Source organism: Cervus canadensis, chromosome 7 (assembly GCF_019320065.1).
Source record: "Cervus canadensis isolate Bull #8, Minnesota chromosome 7, ASM1932006v1, whole genome shotgun sequence".
NCBI lineage: Eukaryota > Metazoa > Chordata > Mammalia > Artiodactyla > Cervidae > Cervus > Cervus canadensis.
Genome location: NC_057392.1, coordinates 23,364,644 through 23,387,773, shown reverse-complemented (window position 1 = coordinate 23,387,773; position 23,130 = coordinate 23,364,644). Strand labels below are relative to the sequence as shown.

At 52.1% G+C, this 23,130-nt stretch overlaps 1 protein-coding gene across 1 annotated transcript; it reads left to right on the top strand.

Annotated features, from left to right (window-relative positions):
- The first annotated feature begins 5,308 nt into the window (after window positions 1-5,308).
- C7H21orf58 (chromosome 7 C21orf58 homolog) lies at window positions 5,309-17,979 on the top strand. Its single transcript, XM_043474655.1, has 9 exons — window positions 5,309-5,534; window positions 6,292-6,352; window positions 7,596-7,669; window positions 8,740-8,904; window positions 11,120-11,231; window positions 15,913-16,034; window positions 16,361-16,554; window positions 16,949-17,011; window positions 17,846-17,979. The coding sequence occupies exons 1-8, from the start codon at window positions 5,475-5,477 to the stop codon at window positions 16,992-16,994; spliced, it is 834 nt and encodes a 277-aa protein (XP_043330590.1). The 5' UTR covers window positions 5,309-5,474; the 3' UTR covers window positions 16,995-17,011; window positions 17,846-17,979.
- The last annotated feature ends 5,151 nt before the right edge of the window (window positions 17,980-23,130 follow it).

Sequence of the window (23,130 nt, the reverse complement as noted above, 5' to 3'; positions counted from 1 at the left end):
TGTTTGTTTCTTAGCTTCAGACTCCACTTGAACCTGTTTGTCCAGATGAGGAAACAATGCTGGGTTTTTATTCTAGCCCACGGTTTTGATTAACAATCAAATGCTGTTACAGTAACTAAGGTTATTGGAAGCTGATATGCTCTGACTAATTAACACTGATCCAAAGCATGTGATCTGCACCTCTGGTAACTGTAGCTTAACTGTGCCTGGGTGAATGTTCCCACAAACTCAGGAACTCAGGAAGAGACACAGGAAACCCCTAAGCAGCTGTGCCTCTCTGATTTCCCTATGTGAGTAGGAAGACAGTGCAACAACTAGAGAGAAGGTGGCATGTCAGAGGAGATTGGGGTGGGTGACTGCAGGCATGTCCAGCAAACACACTGTGGTCTCTGGGTTTCCTTCACTGGAGCAGGGTGTGTGTACAGGCTGTGTGCTCCCCAGCTGTTCTCTGAGACTGAGTGACAATAGCTATGCTCCTCCACTGGTATGCTGCCAGGACTCTTTGCTGACATGAGCTCACCTTTTAACCACAACTCACAAATCCTCAGGGAGCCTTGGATACTCAACCACCTCCTGAGTCAGACCACAGCCCTCTCTGTGTGGTGAGTGGAGTTTCCAGTCTTGGCTCACAGACGTGAGGCACTGGACTCCTAAGACCAGGGTCAGCAGGTTACACTAGCAGACCACAGGATCAGATTTCCCAGGAGCATTCAGGGACTCAGATCCACACCTGAATCTCTCAATCTCTACATGTTGCAATGCATGTTGCACATCAGATTGATTATCTTCCTTGCAATCAAAGATGGAGAAGCTCTGTACAGTCAGCAAAAACAAGACCTGGAGCTGACTGTGGCTCAGATCATCAGTTTATTATTGCAGAATTCAGGCTTAAATTGAAGAAAGTAGAGAAAATCACTAGGCCATTGAGGCATGACATAATCAAATCCCTATGATCATACAGTGGAGGTGACAAATAGAATTCAAGGGATTAGATATGGTAGACAGAGTGCCTGAAGAACTATGGAGGGAGGTTTGTAACATTGTAGCAGAGGTGGTCACAAAATCCATCCCAAAGAAAAATGCAAGAAGGCAAAATGGTTGTCTGAGGAGGTTTTACAAATAGCCAAGCAAAGAAGAGAAGTGAAAGGCAAGGAAGAAAGGGAAAGATATACCCAACTGAATGCAGAGTTTCAGAGAATAGGAGAGATGAAAAGGTCTTCTTCAATGAACAATGCAAAGAAGTAGAGGAAGACAATAGAATGGGAAAGACTGCATATCTCTTCAAGAAAATTGGAGGTACCAGGGAACATTTCATGCAAGGATTGGCACCATAAAACACACAAAGTAAGGACCTAATAAGCAGAGAGGCTAAGAAGTGTCAAGAATACACAGAACTATACAAAAAAAGCTCTTAATGACCTGGATAACCACCATGATGTGGTCACCCACCTAGAGCCAGACATCCTGAAACATGAAGTCAAATGGGCCTTAGGAAGCATTACTACAAACAAAGCTAGTGGAGGTGATGAAATTCCAGCTGAACTATTTCAAATTCTAAAAGACGATGCTGTCAAAGTGCTACACTCAATATGTAAGCAAATTTGGAAAACTCAGCAGTGACCACAGGACTGGAAAAGGTCAGTTTTTATTCCAATCCAAAAGAAAGGCAATGCCAAAGAATGTTCAAGCTTCTGGACAATTGTGCTCATTTCACAAGCTTACAAGGTAATGCTCAAAATCCTTCAAGCTAGGCTTTGAACCGAGTATGTGAACTGAGAACTTAGGGAGATTCAAGATGGATTTAGAAAAGGCAGAGGACCATGCATGTACAGCTTCCCTAACGGCTCAAGGAGTAAAGAATCCCCGTGCAATGCAAGAGACACAGGAAACACGGGTTCAATCCCTGGGTTGAGAAGATCCCTGCAGAAGGAAATGGATGTAGAAAAGGCAAAGGAAAAAAAGAAAAGGCAGAGACACCAGAGATCAAATTGACAATATTCGTTGGATCACAGAAAAAGCAAGGGGATTCATCAAAACATCTACTGCTTCATTTACTACGCTAAAGCCTTTGACCAGTGGATCACAACAAATTGTGGAAAATTCTTAAACAGATGGGAATACCATATCACAGAAACCTGTATGCAGGTCAAGAAGCAACAGTTAGAACCAGACATGGAACAACGGACTGGTTCCAAATTGGGAAAGTAGTATGTTAAGGCTGTATATTGTCACCCTACTTACTTAACTTACATGCAGAGTACATCATGCAAAATGCTGGGCTGGATGAATCACAGCTAGAATCAAGATTGTCAGGAGAAATAGCAACAACCTCAGATTTGCAGATGATTCAACTCTGATAGAAAATGAAGAGGAACTAAAGAGCCTCTTAATGAAGGTAAGAGAGTTTAAAAGCTGGCTTGAAACTCAACATGAAAGTACTAAGATCATGGCATCGAGTCCCATCACTTCATGGCAAATAGAAGGGTAAGAGGTGGAAACAGTGACAGGTTTTGTTTTCTTGGACTTGAAACTCACTGCAGATGGTGACTGCAGCCATGAAATTAAAAGGCGCTTGCTCCATGGAAGAAAAGCTATGACAAACCTAGACAGCATATTAAAAAGCAGAGACGTCACTTTGCCAACCAAGGTCTGTATAGTCAAAGGTATGGTTTATCCCGTGTTCATGTGCACTTGTGAGAGTTGGACCATAAAGGAGGTTGAGCACCAAAGAACTGATGCTTTTGAACTGTGGTGCTGGAGAAGACTTGACAGTCCCTTGGACTGCAAGGAGATCCAACCAGTCAATCCTAAAGGAAATCAACCCCTGAATGTCCATTGGAAGGACTGATGCTGAAGTTAAAGCTCCAATACTTTGGCGTGATACAAAGAGCCAACTCATTGGAAAAGACCCTGATGCTGGGAAAGATTGAAGGCAAAAGGAAAAGACAGCGGCAGAGGATGAGATGGTTAGATAGCATCATCGACTCAATGGACATGAATTTGAGCAAGCTCCGGGAGATGGTGAAGACCAGGGGAGCCTGGCGTGCTGCAGTCCATGGGGTCTCAAAGAGTTGGACACGACTTAGCAACTAAACAACAAACCACAGTATGTGCATCATGCCCATGCTGCCTTGGCCAGTGATTTTCAAACTGTGTTCCTAAGAGCCCCAGAATCATTTCCAAGGCTCTTCTAGATGTTCTGTAAATAATTGGATCTGAATTTTAGTTTATTTTTAACAATTAAAAAACTGTCCAAATATGTAGATATACACCCTCATGGAGGGAAACATAACCCCCAATCCTTATGAATGGGCTGTGCATAGCTACTTCGTCCTGCAGAGGACAGTGTGGAAAGAAAGAGAAAAATAGTACCTGTGCAGTGGGACACCTGACAGACACACTTGTACTACGTAACTGAGGTCAACATCATCTGTGTAGGTCATGTTAATGCATGCACTCTGGATGGGATGTGGTTAGAAGAGGCTGTCTCCTCTGTGGTCTTCCTCCCAACAACCGTGACCCCAGTGCAGTCATGAGAAATTATCAAACAAATCCCAATAGTGGAGGGACCCCTTGCAAAGATTCCAGATATAGTAGATGCTGGTACAGTATACCATAATAGAAAATACTGTAGTCATGCTCTCAGTCGCATCCGACTCTTTGTGGCTCCATGGACTGTAACCCACCAGGATCCTCTGTCTATGGGATTTCCCAGGCAAGAATAGTGGAGTGGGTTGCCATTTCCTACTTCAGGGGGTCTCTCTGACCCAAGGATCAAAGCCACATCTCCTGAGTCTCCTGCATTGGCAGGTGGCACTGGATCAAAATAGTATTCCTCAAAACTATCAACGTCATCAAAAGCAAGGGGAACCCAAGAAGATATGGTGACTAAATGTCATATGGTGTCCTGGATAGGATACTGGAACAGGAAAGGAACAGTAGGCAGCATAATAAGGAAGTCAAATGAATTATGGACTTTAGTTAATGCTACTGTATCGGTATAGATTCATTCATTGTAACAAATGTGTCATACTAACTTAAGATATTAATAATAGGGAACCCATGTGTATGGAAATTCTCTTCTCAATTTTTCTATAAACCTAAAAACAAGTTTTTTAAACTAACAAACTGAAACCCACTGGGATGTGTTATGGCGACCTCCCAGCCATCTCAAGTTGCTTGGCTAAGTTAACTCATTTTTGTGTACCTCAGACCTCCTGTTTGAATCTTAGGGTCATGAAACATATGAAGCCATAAATACTGAAGTGTATGGGCAGTTTGGCTGCCAGGTCAAGTTCCTGGGTCGGCTGCTCTGAGCGGGGCTGTAAGCATAATGACACGGCACTCACCCCAGCCAGGACTGCTGGCACTGGGTCCACCTTCAAGTCTGCTCTGTCGGCTTCCTTCTTCAGGCTGACTCATTTGGGAACCTGAACTGGAAACGACAGGGTGCCCTGCCCTCCCTTGCTGGGCTCGCCCCCTCCCCACACTAGCCCTGTGGACATGCACTCCCTCCCCACCCAGCAGGTGGGTCATCCATCAAGGGCTGACCTGGCAGGGGGGCCTGCTCCCAGGTGCCCCTGACCCCAGCCACCAGTACCCCCCCACCCTTCTCTGGGCAGAGGTCCCACATGGGCAGTCCCCCTGCTAGAGTCCCATCAACACTGACAGGTGATGCCTTGGGAGGCCCCATGTCCTGTGAGATGCCGACTGGGTGCCTATGGGGTGGGCCCACCTCAAGACCCCACCAAGAAGCACCTAGGCGCCTCATTGGCAGGCTCCCTGGTGCCACCTTTTTGCCACCTAGAGTTTCCTGAAGTCTGCAGTGGAGGGGTGGGGTGGTCACACCGTGACCTCTAGGGGTCCATCTGGTGGGGAGGATCCCTAATAGGGGCTAGGGTCTTGCTGGCCTTCTGAAGGCCATAATCAACTGGGAGTTGGGGTGGCAGACCCCTGTGGTGCATTGCCCCACCTCACCCCTCTGGGCTCTGTCCTGGGGGTTCTGGACTGTCCTCCCCCCAGGGACCCATGCCCCTCCCCCGTGCTCTGCCCCTCTGGCCCCAGCGTCTGCCTGATCTCTCCTTCCTGAGGATCCCAGCCCAGCCACACCTGTGGATCAGCAGGGTTTATAGGTAACCCCTCATGGGGACCGGGGCAGGCCTGGGAAGGACTCTCAGCAGAAACCTGGCAACCGGGGGCCTCCTTGCGTCTGCAGTGCCTAGCAACTGTTGCGGTGATGCCGGCCTGTTGACTCTGGACACTCTGCATCCATGGTGCAGGGCCACCTCCTACACGCCCTCCTGAGGCCAGCCAGCTGGCCGTGGAGACCAGTCTCTGGGATATATGTCACGTCCAGCAAGGGAGTCCTTCAGTGACCCCAGGATGGGGCTGCTTCTCTCTAGCTGAGCAATTCTTCCAGAGGGAACCGAGCAGGGAGGGGGTGGGCCCGCAGTGTCCCCTCCTGTGGCCCCGGGATGCTGGACTCCTCAGTGGCAGATCAACTGACCCGACTAACCCTGAAACTCCTTGAGAAGGTAAGACAGCTGGGCACTTGTGCTTTTAACAGCTTGTTACAGAGCACAGGTAAGATTACACCTGTCACGCCCACTTCCAAAGCAAAGCACTTCTGGGTGGTCCTAGCCTTGTGAAGAGCTGTGGTTTCTTGGTTCTTCTTTGTGTTTGAATGGAACCAAGTAGGGTCTTCTGGAAGTTTCTGCAGCTGGGAGGCAGGCCTGCACCCACAGGATGGAGCACTTCCAGGGCTCCCAAAGCTCTCTCACAGCCTCCCAGCTTCCAAATTTTAGGAAAGACAGACCCAGCCTACTGTGGCCTCTCAGCAGGGCATGGGGCAGGTAGCCTGTGCACACTCCTCAGGCCAGTCTTCTCCTCCTCTGAGGGTCTGCATGATCCTTTCAATGCCCCCCTCCAACCCCTCACCTGCCTGCTCTGTTCTTCTGCCCACCAATGCTTGCCTTCTGCCCCCCTGGGCTGCCCAGAGAGGGCAGCAGGGATCACCCCAGGACTGGTCTGGATTATAACTGCTCAGCCCTGGGCTCAGCTGGGGCATCAGGGCAGTCAGGACACAGGGCTGGCCTGGTCAAACTCTTCAGAAAGCTGCCTGAAGGGGCCCATAGGTTTCAAGGTGGAGCATGTGTGCGTCATATGGAAAGTGTGACCACAGGGCCCCACCTGGCACCAGTCAGGCGTCTGGGCACTTGTTCCTGGCCCGGCCCCTCATACGGAGGAGCCTGTGCCTGGAGCCCGCATGCTCGTCCCTCTCTCTCCTCACAGAAACTAGAGCAAGAGCGTGAGGATGTGGAGGGGGCTTCTGAGGACGCCCATGTCGTGCCAGGTAAGAGCCTGGGCTGCTTGGCGCTGTGTGGGCCCCAGACCCACCTCCAGGTATGGCCAGACTGTCCTCTAAACTTCACTTTCAGAGCAGAAAGGCCTTGATTATGTCTTAAATGCACACACACACGCACCCTCATATCGTATCACCTCTGTCTGCACATCCAGGAGGGCATGTTCATCACTCCATCTGCAGATGAGAAGAGGGAGGCAGAGAGGGTAGAGGACCAGCCCCACTGCCTTGCTCAGATCAGAATCGCCCTCGCCTGCATCAGACCATGTTGCTCCGAGCTTGCTCTGGGGTGGGGGGTATATGGGGCCCAGCCATCCACATCCACCTGCCCATCCTCAGGTGCCCAGACCAGACGTCTCCACATCCCCAGCCTGTCTGGTGGTCAGATGCTCAGGCCACAGGAACCAGGGGAAGGGCCACCTTCCCTGGCATGGGGTTCTGGGCTCAGGGACATCAGGGCAAGGTGCTGGGGAGACACTGCTTGTTCTTCACTACGTGGTGAAGCTCCTTGTGCTGCGGAGTTCCAGGCAGTTCCCGAGGGCAACAGACAGAGCCCAGGGCTGAAATCCAGATAGGAAATCCCAAATCAGTTCACATGACCAAGGGCAAGCACAGGCATGTGCTGCGCTCAGTCGCTCAGTCGTGTCCGACTCTGCGACTCCATGAACTGTGGTCCACCAGGCTCCTCTGTCCATGGGATTTTCCAGGCCAGAATACTGGAGTCGGTTGCCATTTTCTCTTCCATAACACAGACATGGAACACTACAAATGGGCCAGGGGAGTGGGCACACCTGGTGGGTGGGGGGAATGGGGACTCCTAGGGGGAAGTGGGGACTCCTTGGGGAGGAGTGGGGACTCCTGGGGGAGAGGAGAATCCTGGGGGGCAGTGGGGGCTCCTGGGGGGGGGGGAGTAGAGACATCTGGGGAGGGAGTTGGGACTCCTGGGGGAGTGGGGACTCCTAGGGAGGAGAGTGGGGACTCCTGGGGGAGGGGGAGTGGTGACTCCTGGGGGGGAGTCAGGATTCTTGGGGGTGGAATTGGGACTCCTGGGGGGAGTGGAGACTCCTGACCCCAACTCGAAGACTCAGCTTCCTGAACGCCCCCTACTGTTGCCCACATAACCCCCCTGAGCTCTGCCCGCAGGCACCCCCCTCCTCCTCTGGGACAGGCAGGTCCTGGAGGCAGGAAAGGCTGGGATGTGGTGCTGAGCCCTGAAGCCTGCGCTTCCCTCCAGGAGATGAGGACGGGCCAGAGGCTGCCCTGCGGAGCGCTCTGAGGATGAGGAAGGACCTTCTGCAGAGACTCTGGGTAGGCCGTGTGGACATGGGGCGTCTTCACCAGAGCTCTGTGCAGCTGAAGCTGCGGCTGGTGCTCAGAACAAGCACTGGGGTGGGGTGGGGGGGTAGGGTATGGGGGTGAGGGTGGGGTTGTGGTGGGGGTCTTGCACCCACACTGCTTCTGATGTTTGTGACGTGGCGATGGGAAACTGATGGACCATGGACTCCACAGGAGAGAGAACTTGCCTGCTTCCTATAGTCTGGGCTCTCACAGGGGCTACTTGCTGAGAAAACCTGCTCTGGCTGCATATGATCAGAAGCAGAAATGCCCCATGAAGGATCTGGTTCCAGGAAGTGGGATTCCAAGATGCCCAGGGCTTTGTCCAAACAGACACACTTGTTGCAGGGAATGACACGTGGGGGGAGGAGGGTGTTTGGGTCCACACGGCCGCTGTGATAAACTTACTGCTCTGCACTGGAAGCGTGCTGGAGAGACAGAGTATCTTCTACCGGCTTCCCTCATAGCTAAGTTGGTAAAGAATCTGCCTGCAAAGCAGGAGACCCCGGTTCAATTCCTGGGTCAGGAAGATCCACTGGAAAAGAGATAGGCTACCCACTCCAGTATTCTTGGGCTTCCCTTGTGGCTCACTTGGTAAAGAATACGCCTGCAATGAGGGAGATGTGGATTTGATCCCTGGGTTGAGAAGATCCCCTGGAGAAGGGAAAGGCTACCCACTCCAGTATTCTGGCCTGGAGAATTCCCTGGACGTTATAGTCCACGGGGTCGCAAAGAGTCAGAAACGACTGAGCAACTTTCATTTTCACTACTGGCTGGAGAAAAGTCATCTTTGGTTAATTTCTCCTGTGTGCACCACGTGAAGGGCTTTGCCTCCAGAGTCTGGCTGCAGTCCCAGCTCAGATGCATCCTGGGCCCTGGTGGGGGCAGGAAGGGGCCAGGCGCAGGGCAGTGGTTGGTGGTATTGGGGGCTGGCTGCTTCTGACTGGGGTCACACACCTGTGCGCTGGCACTGCTCTGCCAGGCAGAGTGAGGGCCGGGACACGCCCCCACCGAGCGGCCATGGCTCTGCTTTGGCGTTGCAGGAGCAGCGCCTCTTGGAAGAGGCTTCCCGGGTTCGTCACCACAGGGAACCGCACGGAGGAGCCCATGGGTCAGTGCTGCCCCCAGAGGCGCCTCCTGTGGGCGTCCACCCTGCTGTCCCCCCAGCCCCACCTGCCCCAGACCCACCACGGATCATCCAACACCTGGTACGTCTGCCTTGGGTGAACCTGGGGGGCAGAACCAATGGGGAGGGTACCGTGCGCCCAGAGACCTCTCGCCTGAGCAGAGATGTCGGTCACTCCACACTTGCACCCTAAGCAGTTTAGGGAAGTGCGCTGAAGGGGCCATTGGCTCAGCGGCCACAGCGGCTGCAGTCTGTGTCCAGCCCTGTTGGGACAAACGTGTCCCGTATCGTCAGGCCTCACAGGTGCCCGAAGCACTGGCTGTGTGTGGAGGGGTGGTTATCTCCTCATTACAGGTGGAGGCTGGGGTCCTGGCTCAGCTCCAGGTGCTAACTTCTGCAGCAGGAGCGGAACTATGGGGGGATTCCGCACTGGCTGGGCCTGAATTTGGGGAAGAAGTATGTCAGCTCTTTTCCAAAATTTCCTAATTACCAGAGGAAGCTTGGGCCCCTAGTCTCCAGGCAGAATTTTAAGGTGCATTGAAAGGTGAATGCACACCCACTCCTGAGAGGCTCACCCCTGCATATGGCAACAGAAAGCCACTCTTCCTTAAGCAGAAGGGATTGTATCAGGGCACGTGGTGCCCAGAGGAAGGAGGGGCAGCAGCTGGTCCCGGCGGGCTGTGGCCTCAGGGGTTGAGAGCATGAGTAGATGACAGGCAAGGGCTGTGGCCTTGCGAGGAGGAGATGACAAGGCAGGAGGTGGCCAAGGCTGAGCGGAGAAGGTTCTGGATGGGCTGGCCAAGGAGACCGATGGTGCCGGTGGGCCGGGTCATGACCTGGAGGACATTTATCCCCTGGGGGGCCCTGGCTGCCCGTGAAGAGGGAAGGGAGAGGGATCTGTCCAGTGGAACCCCCAGAGCCCTGGCCCCAGCACTGTCTGTGTCTTCCCCAATTTCCTGCCCCTGGAACCTCTGCCAGGAACAGTGGGAGAGGGGTGTCAGTGCAGGAGGCTCGCCCAGTTCCCAGCGTGCTCACACTTACTGCAACTCCTTACCCCAGTCGTGCTTGGGTGTCTCAGCCTGGACTCCGGTGACACCACAGAGCAAGCAGGATCCACGGTGGTTGGGATGGGTTTTCCAGAGACCCTGGGGTGAGATGCCATCGGCCACTCAGGCTGCCTCTCCAGTCTGCTTCAGGTGGTGGGCTGTGACGACGCCAAAGCTGCCTGCCACCTGTGTGTGCGTAACCTGTTAGCCGAGGGGTCTGGTAACACACAAAGAGGATACAAAACGTGCATCTCTGGGTGCTTAAGTGAAGTTTCACCAGATCAGCTCTGTTGGCTTACCAGTCTGGGGCTGCCTTCCAATTGCAGCAGCAGAGGTGAACACTTAGAACTGAAGCTGTGTGGCCACAAAGTGGGAACAATACCCCATCAGGCCCTTTGCAGGAAGTTTGCCAACCCTGTCTATGCCATCCTTTCTGTGAACCAAGGGAGAGGGGACAGGGCAGGGCCCGGTGCATTCAGAAGAGGATTAAAGTGGGAATCAACACCTAGTGCATGCTCTGAACTGTGGTGCGTTTGTGTTAACTCAGGAGAGAAGCCAGAGGGTGTTTCCATGCCGAGCTCCTTGGATGCCTCTATTAAAGCAGAAGTAATGGACACAGGGATGAGCTTAGCCCACTGACACCAGGAAATGTGGGAAACATTAGAAAACGACATGCCATGTTTCGCTCAGCTTGGGCTCCATTATAAAATATTAATGCCCCACAGTCTTTGCGCTTAAATGTCAGACATTTCCCTTATCACTGCCCGGATGCTGGATGTCTTGGATGGAGGTGCCAGCCAACCTGGTTCCCTGAGCATGGCCTCCTGGCTAGGGATTGGCAGCCTTCTCGTGGTGTCTCATGGGGCAGAGAGAGTCTGGTGTCTCTTCCTCTTACCAAGGGCACCAGGCCTATCAACCTAGAGCCCCACCCTTATGCTCTGTTTACCTTTATCATCTCCTCACAGGCCCCATCTCCAAATGCAGTCAGTTTGGAGCTTAGGGTTTCAACATGTGAATTTGAGTGGGGAATAAACATTCAGTCCATGACGTGCTATGTCCTAAGTGATACCCAGATGCAAGTATTTATCTAATTGGACACTTGTTTAATCCCTAGGGTTTCTCGCCTAAAATCTCCCATGGATGGATGGATGGATGGATGGATGGTGGATGTCTGGATGGCGGGTGGTGGGTGGTGCTGTAGGTCACTATTCCCAGGGCACATTCAGATAATGGACTGTCTGGCTCTTCCAGGCCCCCCCACCTCCTGCCACCATCATCCAGCAGCTGCCTCAGCAGCCACTCATTGCACAGATCCCCCCTCCCCCGGCCTTCCCTACCCAGCGGTCAGGAAGCATCAAGGAAGGTAAGTGTCCACAACGAGTGTTGTCTTGTTGTTGTTCAGTCACTTAGTCTTGTCCAACTCTTTGTGACCCCATGGATTACAGCACACCAGGTTTCCCTGCCCTTCGTCATCTCCCAGAGTTTGCATAAACCCATGTCCATTGAGTTGGTGATGCCATCCAACCATCTCATCCACTGTCGTCCCTTTCTCCTCCTGCCTTCAATCTTTCCCAGCATCAGGGTCTTTTCCAGTGAGTCAGTTCTTCGCATCAGGTGGCCAAAGTATTGGAGCTTCACCTTTAGCATCAGTCCTTCTAATGAATATTCATGATTGATTTCCTTTAGCATTGACTGGTTTGATCTCCTTGAAGTCCAAGGGACTCTCAAGAGTCTTCTCCAACACCACAGTTCAAAAGCACCAATTCTTCAGTGCTCAGCTTTCTTTATGGTCTAACTCTCACATCTGTACATGACTACTGGAAAAACCATAGCTTTGGTCATACAGACCTTTGTTGGCAAAGTAATGTCTCTGCTTTTTAATATGCTGTCTTGTTGGTCATAGCTTTTCTTTCAAGGAGCAAGCGTCTTTTAATTTCATGGCTGCAATCACCGTCCAAGTGATTTTGGAGCCCAAGGAAATAAAGTCTATCACTGTTTCCATTGCTTCCCCCTCTATTTGCATGAAGTGATGGGACTGGATGCCATGATCTTTGTTTTTTGAGTGTTGAGTTGGAAGCCAGCTTTTTCATTCTCCTCTTTCACCTTCATCAAGAGGCTCTTTAGTTCCTCTTTGCTTTCTGCCAAGAAGGGTGGTGTTATATGCATATCTGAGGTTATTGATATTTCTCCTGGCAATCTTGATTTCAGCTTTAGCTTTATCCAGCCTGGCATTTCACATGATGTACTCTGCATAGAACTTAAATAAGAAGGGTGACAATATACAGCTTGACATACTTCTTTCCCAATTTGGAACCAGTCTGTTTTTCCACGTCTGGTTCTAAAGTTGCTTCTTGACTTGCATACTGATTTCTCAGAAGGCGGGTCAGATGGTCTGGTATTCCCATCTCTTTAAGAATTTTCCAGACTGTGTTGTGATTCACACAGTCAAAGGCTTTGGCATAGTCAATAAAGCAGAAGTAGATGTTTTCCTGGAACTCTCTTGTTTTTTTGATGATCCAGCAATGTTGGCAATTTGATCTCTGGTTCCTCTGCCTTTTCTAAATCTAGCCTGAACATCAGGAAGTTCACTGTTGAAGCCTTGCTTAGAGAATTTTGAGCATTACTTTGCTAGCATGTGAGATGAGTGCAGTTGTGCAGTAGTTTGAATATTCTTTGGCATTGCCTTTTTTTGGAATTGGAATGAAAACTGACCTTGTCCAGTCCTGTGGCCACTCCGTTGCCCTCCTTCGGGATGTTGTCACGGGTTTATGAAATTCTCTACTGAAAGAAGAAATACTTTTGTAAGCAGGGTAGTCATGTAGGGCAGGTGTCCTTAACACTCGGGCTGTGGACCAGTACTGGTCTGTAGTCTGTTAGGAACCAGGCTGCAGAGCAGGAGGTGAGCGGCAGGATAGTGAGCGAAGCGTCATCTGTATTTACAGCTGCTGCCCATTACTCGCTTACTGCCTGCACTCTGCCTCTTGTCAGAGCAGCAATGGCATTAGATTCTCAGATTAGTGATAACCCTACTGTGAACCGTGTGCTCGAGGGATCTAGGTTGTGTGCTCCTTGCGAGAATCTAATGCCTGATGATCTGATTCTGCATTATGGTGAGTTGAACAATTCTTTCATTATATATCACAATGTAATAATAATAGAAATAAAGCATAAAATAAATGTAGTACTGGAATCATCCTGAAACCATTCCCCTTGACCCCAGCCTGTAGAAAAATTGTCTTCCATGAAACCAGTTGGAGACCTCTGATTTAGGGCCATTTTTTTTGCTACTCGATGGAAGCTATGCATTTACCAACATGAAAATAATTTTACTTTGAAAAATCCTTACTGATGGATATCCCTGAGGGAAGGGACTGGAGTCAAAACGGAAAGAATTGTACCAACTCGTTTAGTGATTAGCTTCTCAAATCATTGGTTAAACTGCTTTTTCTCTTTAAATAACTTTTGAATACCTTTATTTCAGAACAGCTCTACTGAGGTGACATAGGCTAAATTGCATGTGGTTAAAGTGTACAATCTGACAGTTCTGACACCTGTACACGCCTGTGAACCCATCACTAAATCAAGGTGGTGAACACGGGCACCACCTCAGGCCCTGTCTCCCGCCATCCTGCCTGCTTTGCCACTAGGCATTGATCTGTGTCTCCTCTGTTCCGGTCTGAGCAGAATCACCCAGTGTGCACTTTCTGGGCGACTTCTTTCACTCAGCAGCACTGCTCTCAGACTCATCACTCTGGTTGGGTGCAGCAAACCATGGCTCCTTGAAATTGCCAAGTGACAGTCCTCCCCGTGGATGGACACATCTGTGACCCTTTCACCTGATGATGGAGCTGGGGTTGTTGGGTATCACCACACAACTCCCTGGACATTCACATTTGAGTCTGAGTGTTTATGTTTCCTGGGTACATACCTAGGACTGGAGCAGCTGAAGTGTGGCAAGTGTGTGCTTAAAAGTGCTGCCTGTGACAGATCTGGTTTGTCACATCATCTCCTGCACGTGGTGTGGTCAGTTAGTGGGGGTGGTGGTCGGTTAGCTGGGGTGGTGGTTGGTCACTGTGATTATCAGTTAGCAGGGTTGGTGGTCAGTTAGTAAGGGTGGTGGTCAGTCACTGTGGTGGTCAGTTAGTGGGGGTGGTTAGCAGGGGTGGCGGTCAGTTAGTGGGGGTGGTTAGCAGGGGTGGCGGTCAGTTAGTGGGGGTGGTTAGCAGGGGTGGCGGTCAGTTAGTGGGGGTGATGGTCAGTTAGTGGGGGTGGTGGTCACTTAGTGGGGATGGTGGTTAGTGGCGGGGGTGGTCGGTCCCTGTGGTTGTAGTTTGCAGTTCCCTAATGACGGGCAGTGATGAGAGTCTGGAGGCAGACCTATGTATGGAATCACCTGATGAATGTTCTCAGCCCTGTCCTGGTGACCATAGCTCCACCATGTACATGCTACATGGCCCATGCCAGTCTGCAGCTCCTCAGGGGGGCCGCTCACACTGAGACCCACAGGAAGGTGCCCTGCAGGTGCAGGGAGAACCGCGCACCGGCCTCTCCTCACCACCCTCCTCGGTTTTTCCAGATGAACTTTAGTGACTATCAGGCCCTAAAGGGGAAGCCAGCACACTGTGTGTGTGTATATGTGCGTACTGCATGCATGCAAGTATCTGTGTGCCTTAAAAAAGTGCATTTAAAATCATTGGTAAAAATGAAACAGTCAGTAAGTGTTGGTCCTTTAATGGACTGGAACTTGGTGGTCTGGAGTCGACGATGAGAAAATGAAAGAAGGAAAGAGGCTAATATTCCCTGGGTTACACAGCCGGCTTTTGCGCTCCAGGGAATCAGCCAGGAATAGAGAGAGAAAGAGAAAGAGAGGAAGAGAAAGAAAGAAAGATTTGGGGACCAAAGCTCCGATGGAGCAAAGGTGTTTTAATCAACATGGAGTGCGCATATATACTGTCTTACAAGGAAGTTATTCTCAGCAAAGATAAAGATTAAAATTCCAGATTTACAAAACACAAGGCAATCCCTATTAAAGAGAGAAGAGGGTACTTAGCACCATAATGAGAAACTAACAAAGGAAATGCCTGGATTCCTCTGCCCCCGGAAAGGGAAAGGCGTGCCTCTCCTCTTAACTCCTGAATATTCAGGAATTAATAAGGGCCAGAGGATTCCTGACAAGTAATTAGCTAGCTATTCAGAAAAGTAAAGTCACGTTCCTTACCCTACTCTTTGTACCAAAACAAATCCCAAATACGGAATGTAAAAATAGGAAATCTCGAAAGTACTCTAATAACCACTTTGGAGAAGTCTTGGGCTATTTCATATGAAGTTAAACTCAGTTTCTGTAGCATCCACTCTGCCCCGACTCCTCATGACTGTTCTCCATGCTAGTTCTTCCTTTTAGAAAATCTTCTCAGAAACAGACACTGGTATATCATCATACAGAAGTACATTTGAATTAACCACCCTTCATTGTGTCTCAGACTGTCCCACGGAGTCCCCATCTATCATCTGGGGAGACTGCATCTATCATCTGGGGAGACCACCCCATGAAGTCCCCATCTGTCATCTGGGGACAGTCTTTAACAAGGCCTTGGAGGACAGACTCCTAAGCTCCCTCAGCATTCACTTTCTTCTGACGTCCCCCTGTTCTTAAACATGAGTGTTGTTGCTGGATATTCAAGTGTAGGGTGATAGTTATTTTCTCACAACATCAGGACCACCTAGATAATCCAAGATAATTGCCCCATCTCCAGATGCTTTTCTTAAAAAAATTAATTTAATAAATGATTAACTTTTAAAACTGTGGGGAATTCCCTGGCAGTTCAGTGGTTAAAACTCCACCCTTCTGCTGCAGAGGGTGTGGGTTTGATCCCTGGTCGAGAAACTAAGTTTCCATATGCCAAGTGCACAGGAGGAGTCCAGTAGCAGGAGGGGCTGCATGGGACCCGCAGATCCACAGGCAGCGCCCCACTCCAGGAGCGGCAGTGTCGCGGGCGCCCACTTGAGTGACCAGCCCTCCATGCCCCCCGCCCCGCCCCCCACAGAGGTGGTGGAGATGATGCTGATGCAGAACGCGCAGATGCATCAGGTCCTCATGCAGGCCTTGATGCTCAGAGCCCTGCCCCCGGCAGCACTCGCGCCCACCCCGCCGCACCTCACCCCACAGGTAGGCTCCACGCCCAGGCCAAGACCAGAGGACCTGGTGGCTTCGCCTCCAGAAACTCATGTGTTTCTGGCTCCGGGTCTGTGTTTCCTGCCTGAAGCCCCCGGTGCTCCCCAGGGCAACCCCACGGGAGGAGGACAGGTTGTGCCGTCCAGGCACATGAGCTCTGTGGGAGCCTGGTCCGCCCCTGCCCACACTTCTGACCCTGACCGCATCCTGAGTCAGGGCCCATGTGGAGGGAGGGGGCCGGGGCGCAGCGGGCGTTCTCGCTGAAACACTCTGCTGTGTGTCCTGCTGCGGATGCACGGCGCGCCCGCCCGGCCACCCAGAGGCCGCCCTCCGTCCGCCACCACCACCGCTGCGCACCTCCAGCGCTGCTGCCGGCCATGCCTGCGCCTGGCTCCCCTCTGGGTTACTCCGTGTGGCCCCTGCTGGTCTCTGCCGCTGCTCTCCCGCCTGCCGCCAGCTTCCTGCCCAGCACCGCGCAGTACGTGACCGGCCCGTCTGCGGCCGCCCTCAGCACGTAAGTCTGGGCCGGGCTCCGGCCCGGCCTCCTGGGCCTGCAAGGTGAGAGGACCCCAGGGCCTGGGTCACTCCTGCTTGCCTTCTGTTGGGCCGGTGGCTGCAGCCGGAGTCTGCGGAGGCCTTACCAACTCCCGAGGGACAGGGGCGGGCTGGGGAGGTAACAAAGGCAGTCTCGGTCCTGGTTGCCATGGCTGAGTGTGGACCCCGTGCCATCCTCCCAGGGGAGCAGCCTGAGGCGGGGGTCCTTTGTCCTGCCCAGCAGGGGTGGCCCTGGGAGAGCCCAGGATAAGCCCAGCTCTGAGGGCCCCACCGAGGCCTGGTGGTGAGACACACGTGAACGTGGAGTCTTTGAGCCAGACCAGGGCAGTAGCCGACACCCTCCTTCCCCTCAGGATGGCGTCCAGCGGGGTCCTGCCGGCACAGGCGCCAGGCCCGTGACCTCATGGTGGGCTCAGGTAAGCAACAGGCCCCGTTCTCCCGGGTGGTGGGGCAGCTGAGGCCCCTGGACCCGGGGCTGTGAGGATCACCAGGGGACACGGGGATGTGACCAGGAAACGGGGCTCAGGAGCCAGGAGAGAAAAGGCCGATGGGTTCAGCCACACAAATGCCATGAACACAGTCACACATGTGGTGCCCGGGGAAGGTGCTGTGGCAGGACGTGTGCCTGGCATGCCTGGGTGAGGGCAGCGTGTCTGGTGAGGGCAGGGCGCCTGGGTGAGGGCAGCGCATCTGGGTGAGGGCAGGGTGTCTGGTGAGAGCAGCCTGTCTGGGTGAGGGCAGGGTGTCTGGTGAGGGCAGCATGTCTGGGTGAGGGCGGGTGTCTGGGTCAAGGCATCTGGGTGAGGGCAGCGTGTCTGGGTGAGGGCAGCATGTCTAGGTGAGGGCAGGGTATCTGGGTGAAGACAGGGTGTCTGGGTGAGGGCAGGGTATCTGGGTGAGGGTGTCTGGGTGAAGGCAGGGCGTCTAGGTGAGGGCAGGGTATCTGGGTGAAGGCAGGGTGTCTGGGTGAGGGCAGGGCATCTGGTGAGGGCAGGGCCGCAGGCTGGCTGGAGCAGTCTCTCCCCCTGAAGTGAAGCACTAAAGCTGGTTGAGGGGACTCTCCTCCATATGAGCCAGTCTGGAGTCTCCCAATGGGACACCATACCTCTACTCCATTTTTGGCTCTTTTATATTTTTCTGGTGGAATTGCGCTTCCTGGATGCTTTAATATCATTTCCATGTAAATGCCCTTTGCAAGCATTATACATGTTTGCATTGGCCCCTTTGGGGATGTTACCTCTTTCCTCAAGTTCCACACAGAGCAGGAGCTCTGCTCGGGTCTGCGTCTTTGGAACTGGCAGTCACCAGAAGGCTCCTCAGAAGAAATGACCTTGGAATTGCCCTCCAGCTGCACACAGGCTCCCCCGCTGGGCTGACTGCACCCCAGGCAGCTCCCCAGTGGCGAGAGCGCCAAGGGCCTGGGTGCAGTGTCCCGACGTCTGCACATCTTGTTCAATGTGCCATTAAAGGTCTGACCCAATTTCCATATTTTCACGTTGACATTTTCTTTTAAAAAAAAATTCACCATGGTTTGTGGAATCTCAGCTCCCCAACCAGGAAGCTAACCTGAGCCCTCAGCAGTCAAAGTGCTGAGTCCTCATTACTGGACCATGAGGGGGTTCCCATTCATGTTGACATTTTCTCACACGGCTTTTCACTTTGGTTTTACTTCTCAACATAATTGTTAACTCAATAGAGGGAAGAGGTTTGACAGCAGCTCATCATCTTCGGTTGGCCTAGGAAACTGGACAATCTGTTTTGTTTGCCTTTGGAGTCAGGGAAAACCCAGCCCTTCCCTCAGGTGTCTGCCTCTCCTGTGAGTCTCCCCTGCTGTCACGTAGGACATTTCACTTCTGTCACCAAATGTGTGTGGGGTTTGCCCACAACAAGCAGGTCCCTGTGATCCTGGTTGGGTGTCCTGCAATTCAGCTCAATTCTGATACCACCTGCCTGGAGATGGGGTCAGATCCCTCAGGTCAAGAGCTCAGTCTCCTAGGACTGTCCCCACTTCAAACGCCAGTCACAAATCCAGGGCTCACCTGTGTCCCCGAGCAGTGGGGTGCGTCACCTCCCAGCCTGGATGTGTCTGCCGACCTGGACCCCCTGCACCTTAGGCTGGGATGGTATGGAGGCTTCCTCACATGGGCCTGACCACTGGTCACTCCATCTCCAGCCCCCTTCCTACTCCAGGGAAGTTCCGAGGCTCTAATCCTGGCTTGGTCTTCCCAGCAACCAGACCCACCCAGGAGCCACCCAGGGTCACCTCATCATCACATGGGAATTTACGAAGGTTTCAGGATCCCCATGTCAGGAGCGGGGGCGGGGGATGGTGTGAAGACTAACATGCATGTTTTCTGTCACTACACACCTGGCCTTGGTGGGTCAACCAGGATGAAGGGAATATGTTCCTGCATCTGGGAGAGTCCAGTGCTGTGAGAATGTGGCAAGGCCACCACTGGGAGGGCCTCTGAGAAGGGAGGTCAACGTTGAGGACATGGGGTGAGAGCACCCTCATGAGTTGGCCAATCCAGGGCAGCTGAAGAAATCTCAGTAGGCCCTGGAAGTGGGGTGGGCCTGCCAGGGAGGTGGTGCTGGGGTCCACAGGTGGGGGCTTTGCGTCGTGTGATACTGCGGCATAGTAAGAAATGTCTATTTGGTTTTGCCCTGGTTCCTGGAACACAGCTCCTAAAACCTTCAGAGATTATGCTAATGAGGTGACTCTGGTGCCCTGGAGGGCTTCAGGAGGATGGGGGCTGGTTGTCTGAGGAGCCCACCCTGATTGGAGGTTGGCACTTAAGTCCCACCCCCAACCTGAGGGAGTGGAGACTGGAGGTTGAGTCAATCACCAATGGCCAATGACTGAATCCATCAATGCCTCAGTTATAGAACCTCCATAAATCCACTAGAAGATTGGGCTGGTGAACATCTGGGAGGTGGTGCACACCCCGCTCCAAGGGGACAGAAGCTCCTGTGTTCACCCCATGCACGTCTCCAGCTGACTGTTCATCTGTGTTCTTTACAATAAAGCAGTGTTCCCTGAGTTCTGTGACCATTCTAGCAAATTACTGAACCCAGGGGATGGGGAGGGTTATGGGAACCTCTGATTCTGGTGAATTTGGACACTGAGTATCCTGGTCTAGATTGGGAGGCATTTAAAAAAATATATTTATTTTTATTTGTTTGGCTGCACCAAGTTCTAGGTGCAACATGCGGGATCTAGTTCCCTGACCAGGGATCAAACCTGGGCTCCCTGCATTGGGAGCTCGGAGTCTTAGCCGCTGGACCACCAAGGAAGTCTTGAGAGGGTTAATAGCCTCGGTAGGGAGGCCATATAAGATGGTTGGATGGCATCATCAACTCGTTGGACCTAGGAGATGTTCATGGGAGTCCATGGGAGATGGGAGAAATATCAATAACCTCAGATACGCAGATGACACCAGCCTTATGGCAGAAAGTGAAGAACTAAAAAGCCTCTTGATGAAAGTGAAAGAGGAGTGAAAAAGTTGGCTTAAAACTCAACATTCAAAAAACTAAGATCATGGCATGGCTTAAAATTCAACATTCAAAAAACTAAGATCATGGCATGACTTAAAACTCAACATTCAAAAAAAAACTAAGATCATGGCATCTAGTCCCATCACTTCATGGCAAATAGATGGGGAAATAATGGGAAACAGTGACAGACTTTATTTTCTTGGGCTTCAAAATCACTGCAGTGACTGCAGCCATGAAATTAAAAGACACTTGCTCCTTGGAAGAAAAGCTATGACAAACCTAGACAGCATGTTAAAAAGCAGAGACGTTACTTTGCTGACAAAGGTCTGTCTAGTCAAAGCTATGGTTTTTCCTGTAGTCACATATGGATGTGAGAGTTGGACTACAAAGAAAGCTGAGCACCAAAGAACTGATGCTTTTGAACTGTGGTGTTGGAGAAGACTCTTGAGAGTCCCTTGACTGCAAGGAGATCAAACCAGCCAGTCTTAAAGGAAATTAGGAAGGACTGATGCTGAAGCTGAAGCTCCAAAACTTTGGCCACCTGATTCAAAGAGCTGTCTCATTGGAAAAGACTCTGATGCTGGGAAAGATTGAAGGCAGAAGAGGATTACAGAGGATGAGATGGTTGGATGGCATCACTGACTCAATGGACATGAGTTTGAACAAGCTCCAGGTATTGGTGATGGACAGGGAAGCCTGGAGTGCTGTAGCCCATGGGGTCACAAAGAGTCAGACACGACTGAGCAGCTGAACTGAACTGAACTGAACTTGTGGGCCTGAGCCCTTCACTTGTGGGGGGCTGCACTGGCTCCTAGCAGTTAGTGGTAGAAGTGTTGTGAGGAAATTTTAATGGTTGTGCCAAGTGCCCTGGTGGGGGTGCTGGTGGGCCTCCCCTCACCAAGATGCCAAGGACCATGAAGCAGGAGGCACTGTCTGTGCCCTGTGGACCTGGCATAACTCTAAGGTGCCTTCAGGGCCTGGAGGCTGGGAGGTGAATCTAGAACACACCCAGGACAGTAAAGGGCTGGGAACCCAGGCAACACCTGGAGCAGGGGCTCTGCTCAGGCGACACTGGATTTGCAGGAAGCTCTAGGACCAGACATGTGTGGATGTGGGAGCTGGACCATAAAGAAGGCTGAGCACCGAAGAATTGATGCTTTTCAACTGTGGTGCTGGAGAAGACTCTTGAGAGTCCCTTGGACAGCGAGGAGATCCAGTTAATCCTGAAGGAAATCAGTCCTGAATGTTCATTGGAAGGACTGATGCTGAAGCTCCAATACTTTGGCCATGTGATGGGAAGAACTGACTCCCTGGAAAAGACCTTGATGCTGGGAAAGATTGAAGGCAGGAGGATAAGGGGATGACAGAGGATAAGATGTTTGGATGGCATCACCAACTGGATGGACATAAGTGTGAGCAAGCTCTGGGAGTTAGTGATGGACAGGGAGGTCTGGCATGCTGCAGTCCATGGGGTCGCAAAGAGTCGGACACAACTAAACAACTGAACTGAACTGAACTGGGACCAGGCAGCATGTGTCTGGGTGAGGAGGGTGGAGGGTGGGGGCAACCAGTGGAATGAGACAGAACCAAGACGCCCTGTGGCCAGCAGATGGCCTGGCTGCTGATGGACCATGGGGTGGCCTTCTCTCAGATTCAGGTCAGGACACTTGCTCACGTTCTGTACTAAAATTCAAGGGCTGTTTACAACCACATGTTAAAACACCTGATTAATAAGAAAAAAGGAAGAACCAGTAGAAAATGGGCAACAAGACGTGAGCAGTTGCCCATCTGGTGGAGGGGATGCCAATGGGGAGGGTCGCCAGTGAGAGAAACAGGATGGCTGTGCTGTATGCGTGGTCACTGTCCATGTGGAGGGTCAAGGCACACCCGGGTCCCTTGGAACCTGGCACCAGGTAGCGGGACCCAGGGGCCACTGCTATGGGCTGCCAGGGTGGGCGGGCGGGAGGGACATGCCATCCAACCCTGGAAAGCTGCTCACTGCATCACCCTGTAAATCTGGACCCTCCTCCAGCCCCAGCAAGTCTGCTCAGACTTGAACACAGGAGGAAGTCACCTGTGTCCAGACATGACCAGAGGTCCTGGGGGGGCTGGCTCTAGTGGCAGGTGAAGAGCCTCCAAACACTTGCAGGCAGGACTGGCGGGTCTCAGGACCCTTTAGTCCCTTCAAAGGGCCCAGAGAGCAGAGAGCTCTGGGGGCTTATCTTTGGTCTCTGCCATGTTAAAATCTAAACTGAGAACAAGCTTAATGATTACAAGCAGGTCACATGAAGCCAGCAGCTCAGGAAAATGACAGACCCGTGTCCCCAGGAGCCAGTGGAAGTCCAGGCATAGGAAGCAAATCCAATGGGAAATGCGTTTTCATGTTTCTAAAATCAACGTATGGGAGAAACCAAGTTCTTAGAATCATAGTTTTCTGAGTTTTAGAATCTCCAAGAGGCCGTGTTTTGTTGCCCTGACTCGTCTGGAGCTCCAGGCGAGTGGAGAGTCTGTGGCACCATGGTGAGTGCTGGGGCCTGAGGTCGAGGCCCTGAGTTGGCTCAGTGCCCACCCCCTTCACATCTGCCTCACTTGCGAGGTCAGAGCTTAGGCACAGCTCTGGAGAAGGCTCTGGGTGACCCCTGGGTTTACTTGACTGTTCAGAAGGCAGCACTGAACAGGACTGACAGAAGGGCGCTGTCCGACAGGAGGATGGGATGTGGCAGTCAGAGCTCTGCCATGTGGGTGTCATGGCAGAGGACTCGGGAATGACCTACGAGCAAATGCTTGAACCGGGGACTGAAGGGCTAGGGCAGGTGATGGCCAAAGAAGAGCTGAGGGTCCCCTGGGGTGGGAGTGGGTTGGCTGGCCTTGCAGCCATCTTGCTCCTGTGGGGGCTGGGTGGGACTGAATCCAACAGGATTTCAAGGGAGGGCACACCCATCTGGGCTCCTTGATCTGTCCTGAGATGGGAGAGATGCCCCTATGCCAAGAGCAGAGCCCCGGGGAAGGGGCGGTTCCCATGCCCCACCTCTGCATGATC